Below are 6000 nucleotides of genomic sequence, written 5' to 3' on the forward strand. Positions count from 1 at the left end.
GTTACAAACATCAAACTCCAGGCGTACCAGCCGCCCGCGTTTGCCGTCCCGGCAGCACCCGCCTCCTGCTCTCCGCACACACAAACAAGTCCACCGGCGCGCGGTCTCCCAGCGCTCCGGCTCTGAGCCCAGCGCTCCGGCTGCGTCTGGGCAGCTGCGTCCACTCAGACCCTGAACCTTCCGCCCGCCGCCAGAGGTCCAGACTAGGCGGCGTGGTTCTGCATTTTCTCCACCTGGAATGCCCGAGCCACTAAGAGGGATCCTTACTAGCCAGCGGCCCCTGCCCGGTCCGGGCACTGAAGCGCTGACGAGGAGCGCAGGGGCCCAACTCCAGCACCCGCACAGCAGCAGCGCCTCCTCGCCACGCATCCGCTTGAGCCCGAAAGCGGCAAGCAGAGTCCCCTCCCCCACAGAGCCCCTCCTTCCCGAACCTTCAGCCCCAAGCGTCCCAAATTGCAGTAGGACTATGACCTGAGGCAAGAGAACAGCTTGGTCCATTGAGGGTCCCTTTAACTCGGCCCTAGCCCCGCTGGTCCCGGGGTCTCCCAGCTACCCACACCTCGGCCTCAATTCCTCGCCGGGAATTCCCCAGGGATGGCCCGGCCCGCGCGCCCGCCGCTCGCGGCGGGGTCCCCGCTGCGCCGGCCGCGCGCGGAGCTCTAACATATGCATAGAGAACAAGGGCGGGGGAGCTGCGGGGTGGGCGCCGGCCAGGACCCGCCCGGAGTGCCGGGTCGTTCCGAGACAGCTTTCGGCGGAGGCAGGGCACTCCAGAACAGGTACGCCGCGCCGGCCCGGAGTTTCAACACCACAAACTGGGAAGCGACGGTCCTGGTCGAAAGCCGCGAGTCCCCTCCCCCAGCCCACGCCCGGGCCCCGGGAGCCGAGGCGCGCGGGGAGTCCGGGGTGCGTGCCGGGGAGGGCGGCCTCACGCTCGCCCCCTCCCCGCCTGGGCTCTGCAGCCGCCCGCTTTTGTTTCGGGATGTGCTGGGGGCCGGGGGCCATCTCCGCAGCAGCAGCAGGGGCGCGGGGGCTGCCAGTTCAGTCGGATCTCTTTCCTGCCCTTCCGTCGTCCCCTTTCCCCCCGTCTCCGTCCCCCATTGCCACTCCAGGTCCCTTAAACCTGATCACTTTCCCAGATACGGGGCGGTTTCTCGGGCGGCCGAGGAGCGCGAGAGGAGGTGGGGAGGGGTGTCCGCGTGCGTGTGTGTGTCCATGAGTGTGAGGCGGGGAGGGGGTGGCCGTGGCTGAGTCTCGGCCTGGGCCGATCCCAGCGCAAACTTCGGCGAGGGCACGGGCCGGGGAGAGCGCGCCGCGCCGGGGGCGGGGGCGGCTGCGGAGCGGGGGTCGGCGAGCTGGCCCGCTGGGGAGCCCCCCCCACTAGGCCCCCACCCCCAAACCTGCCCACCCGACGCTCCCTCCTCCCCTTACCGTGGCAGAAGTAACCATGGCATCCGTGTGACCGTTTCCAGGGACGTCGACATGTAGAGAAAGGTGGACGCGAGCTCGGGCATCAAAGTCTCCCCCACCCCGCCGCCGCCGCCACCCAGCCCGGGAAAAAAGACAAGAAAGAAAGAAAGGGGTGAAAGTAGTTGCGCCGGGCTCTCTCGCGGGGCCGCGCGCGGAGCTGCTCGGTAGGGAGCGGAGCCTTCAACTCTGAGTCCCGGGAGCAGAATCTGCGCGGTTATAACCAGCCAACCCGGCCAGATGGCTCCGCGCGCGGCGCCTTAACCCCTTCGGCGCCGCGCCGCCCGCCCCCGCGCCCGCCCGCCGCGCAGGCCCGCACCCCGGCGCCGCCGCGATGTGGGCCCCGGAACCGGGGCCGGGACGGGGTCGTGCCACCTAGCCTCTCTTAAAGAAAAACACCAGAAACTTCCAAATTAGTATCACCCTTCAGTATCCCCTTGGTTTCCCTTTTAGAGATCCAGAAAGAAAAAAGAGAAAGAAATACTCAACTTTCCACTACATGTTACACGTTAATGTCTTCGGCCTGTCTTAATTGTTCTTTTTCATGAAAAAAAATCTTTTTGCTCTTCTTTATTCTTTTTAAGATTTCCTTTAGAAGGCAGAAGGGCCCTTCTCACCCCTTCCCTTTGGCGGCTTGGATGTTCTGTGCAAACTCCTCCTCCAAACCTTAGACCCTTCCAGCTCCCGATCTCTCCCCACCTCCTATCAAGCCCACCCGCACTCCTTCCGCAGCCCCACAACACGAACACGCCCGAGAACAATCGCTCCCCAGCGAACCCGCCGCTCCCGGGCACTAGCAGGAGCGTCAAGGGACATCAAGTCAGAGAGGTATGGAGGGTGGGGGATTGGGGGTCAAGGGAGGGGCGGCTGTGTGTGTGTGTGTGTGTGTGTGTGTGTGTGTGTGTGTGTGTGTGTGTTTGCACGAGAGTGAGTGTGGAAGGGAGAGAGCGATGGCTCGGAGACTCCCATTTCGCCCAGCCTCCAACTCCCCCTAAGCCCCTTCCTTCCACACTTGGATGGGGCCCTGCAGCTGAGCACCCGCCCAGCACCCACCCATCTGCACGCTGGGACGGCTCGGGAAGCAGAGAAGGCAAGCCACAGAGAAGAGGTTTTCTTCTCAGCGCTCATAAAGTAATGACGCTCATTCCCCATCCACAGATCATTCGAGGAAAGGATGCGGGGGGCAGGAGGGAGCTTTGTGCCAAATCTCTTATTTGAGATGATTACAGCTGCCCATTAGACCCCACTTCTTCTGAGATCGTTCTCTCTAAATTTAGAGTTAAGTCATCTTTCTTTCGCCCGTTCGTCGTGGAGAGAAGTAGGGGAGAAAACGTCACACAGGAGCCAAAGAAAAATCCAGAGCCTGGGAGTGGCTTTGTGCTCCTAGCCGCCTCCTGTCCAGCTCCCCGACGGTGGCGTGGCGGACCTCTCCTCCGAGGCCCCCACCCCTTCCTCCCTGCCGTCTCAGCCACTCCTCACCCCATTTCTTGCCAGGACCTTTTGACTCACACGCGACTGGGGGAGGAGAGTGAGTAAGCATCCCATCTCCTCCTTGCCTTCTGTCCTAGGTGTCCAGCGACCCACTGTATGTTTCAGCTAGGGTCAGGTTCAAGATATCCACATTCTTTTGATTTGTTTGAGAATTTGGTCAAACACGAGCAGCACCAGCACTGTGCCAACCAGATCAGACCGAATGCGGCGCAAAGAGAGGCTGTGGGGCCCCAGGGGAGGTAGGAAGGAACGGGGAGTCTGGGGGCTGCATACTAGATAGATTGTACCTGCCTCGTCATTATCCTGGCAGATGCAGGATGCCACATCGAAAACAGCCAGAAGCGCCCACTGAGACCCAGGGGAGCCGCTTCCCGCGGTCCCTGGGAAGAGCAGGGTCTCCTTCAGTGCCTCCCTTGTGCCAAAATGTCGAGGTCCTCCTCCGGGCCAGATTAGGTTGCCGAGTCGTCCCCTCCACCCGGCACACAGCACCATGAGGGTTTGGATTGGGCGTGATCTGGGTTCTGGTTTTCTCCCTCTGCTCGGCCCGCCTCCCTACCCTCCCTCACTTCCCGCACTCCCTCCTCCTCCCCCCCGAACCGCAGTCAAAAGAGGGCTTCAGGCCCCAGCTTCAGCTCCACCGGTCAAGTTCTAGGGACTGTTTTCGGGAGCTCCAGGTCCTCCGGTGACCCCAGGATTGCAGGGAAAGTGGTGGTTGGCTCGGGCTGCAGCGAGGAATGGGTTAAAAACATGTGCGGGCTGGTCGGCCTGCAGCTCCTCGGTCACTGGCAGTTTCAGGGAGGGGGGGAAGGGAGCGGGGCAAACTTAAATTTGAAAAATCGGAAGGGAAAATGAAGAAGAAAAGGCAGCCGTGAGTTTAAGATCGGTTTGCTGTGCGGACGCCCTGCATTGACCAGCCGCCTCACTTTGCCAGAACCCAGGTGATCCCAGGAAGAGTTTGTACTGTTCCCCAGCAGGAGGGGTTTTTGTCCTGAGCTGGTGGGCCCGTGTTTGCGTGCCATCAACGGTGCCTTGTAATATGAGAGGTGACACCTTAATCTTGCCAAATATGTGTGGTGCCTTTGGGAGGAGGAAAGGGAGGGAGGGGCTGAGGGGAGGAGAGAGGAACAGAGGCAGAAGCAGGCAGATGCAGAGCGTTTCAGATGCCCTCTTGTCATTTTTTTCTCCCAAACGTGAAGCCACCGCTCGTTTCTGGAAGACTTTTTTCACGCAACCTCCCTTGAGCAGGCAAGCTGCCTTCTGCTTCAAAGCTAAAGGTTCTCTTCTCCCCCCTGAAGAGGACTAGAGACCCATGTCTTCCTTTTTTACTTTCAAGAGTGGTAAGGTGATCAAAGAAGAGGGTGGCTAGAAAAAGGAGTAGAAAAGTGTATTTTTTTTAAGATAGTGATGAACATAATATAGATTCATTTTGGAACTGCAGAACATGGTGACTTCCAAGCAAATCCAGCTTTTCTAACTAGGGAAAAATCTTAGTGGTATAGATAGCTAAAGCAGAGAACAGAGCTGGGAAGCAAGCTGGTGAGTTCATGCGCCAGGGACAATGCTGGGTATGGAAGTCCATCCAGAATGAGGGCTTTTTTGATTAGCTAGGCAATTGTCTCTCTCCAAATTCACTCCATGAGCATGGCCTTGGCCGTCCATCTGTTGACTGTATTTTTAGGCGGCTGAACTTTCTTTTTCTCCCTGCTGCATCCAAGCATAAGGCACTGACTCCTGAAAGTGGTTTGTGAGAGCAGGAATTAGATCTAGTGTTTGAAAGCCCCCTTTAAAATTCTCTCCTAAAGCAAATTTCTGGAGTGCTGCCTGCTCACCCTTACCTTTTGCAATAGCACCACCCTGTGGTTGAAATGCTGAACAGAAACAGAATGGAAATGTTGGAACAAATTAGGCCTTTACCTTGTGAAAAGCAGTATTCATCTACTAGATGTTTCAGTGAAGCGGACTGTTTGTTGGGGAAGGCGAGGGTGCTCAGCATGTCGCAAGGGAGGGGTCCTGTGCAGTAGCTGCTGTGGTTAATTCATTGTGATGTTTTGACCTCAGGAAATGAGAGAATTGGGCCGTATGGCCTCCAAGGACCCTCTCCTCTGTTGACCATACCTGGCAAAGGCAAGCTTGGTCATTTTTTTCCCCCTGCCTTTGAGATTATTAAGCTCTCCTCTACACCTTAGCTGATCCTAAAGTATTTGCGCGTTGCCTCTTCTGCTGCCGGAGGGCACTGTGGAGAGGTTAGGCAGGATGGCTGCAGCTACTTTCTTTTGCTCTACCCTGTCCATCCTCTACCCCACGAGCTCAGACAGTCACTGGAGCTGATGGAGCTGGAAAAGTCTGTTTTTCTGAAGCAATGACAGAGAATGGTAAAGGTGTTTGCATAGGGTCTGGGGACTTATGGGTCTCCAGAAAGTCTGTGCTACTTGGCTCCTGGCACTCAGAAGATTTCTATGCTGCCCACCCATTACTACCTACATTCTAACTATAGCTTTATTAACCAACAGTCAGACGGGCTGTCGTGCCAATTAGCAACTCCACCCAGATGCCCTGAAGAGTCCTGGGAGGCAATCTTCTTTTTTTTTCAAAGTGGGTGCATTTGTCCACAGAAACTGGGTGACTTTGTTTATTCAGCAAGCCCAGGTCTTCCCTAAAATTTCTATCCTCTTGAGAAGGCACAGCTTGGCTGTTATCAGCACTGATCTCCAACCAGAGCAGGGGTACTGAAATCCAAGTTCTGCCAGGTCTGTGTTCCATCCCCACATTTAATAGTTGAGGAAAGAGAGGGTGCAAGCTCTCTGTGACTTGCCCCGGGAAAACAAAAAACAGGGACAGAACAGGAACTAGAATTCTCGGAAAGATTGGATTTTGGACTTGTACAAACCCGGGTTCCATATTGCCTTCTGCACTAGGAATTGGGTCTTTGGACAGGTTCCTGGGCTCAGAAGCCATCTGTAACTGGCAGAAAGGATGCCAATCTCATAGGAGTAGTATGAGAACGAATGCACTGATTTATTAAAAACCCTCCACGGAGTGCCT

The 6000-nt window shown here is 57.0% G+C and overlaps 1 protein-coding gene across 3 annotated transcripts in view; it reads right to left on the minus strand.

Moving 5' to 3' along the window:
- The window catches only part of NTF3 (neurotrophin 3), a 64059-nt gene extending 60610 nt beyond the window's left edge, over positions 1-3449 (minus strand). Inside the window, exon 1 of one of the 3 annotated variants that reach the window (XM_073222365.1) lies at positions 3246-3449. In XM_073222365.1, the coding sequence (XP_073078466.1) occupies positions 3246-3284 (39 nt within the window). In that variant the 5' untranslated portion in view covers positions 3285-3449. Of the gene's footprint in view, positions 1-1431; positions 1744-3245 lie in introns of those variants that run through there. The other 2 variants (XM_037008995.2, XM_037008993.2) reach the window with 2 other exon arrangements.
- Between the last annotated feature and the right edge of the window lie 2551 nt (positions 3450-6000).

The sequence above is a fragment of the Manis javanica genome, chromosome 15, assembly GCF_040802235.1.
Source record: "Manis javanica isolate MJ-LG chromosome 15, MJ_LKY, whole genome shotgun sequence".
Classification (NCBI taxonomy): domain Eukaryota; kingdom Metazoa; phylum Chordata; class Mammalia; order Pholidota; family Manidae; genus Manis; species Manis javanica.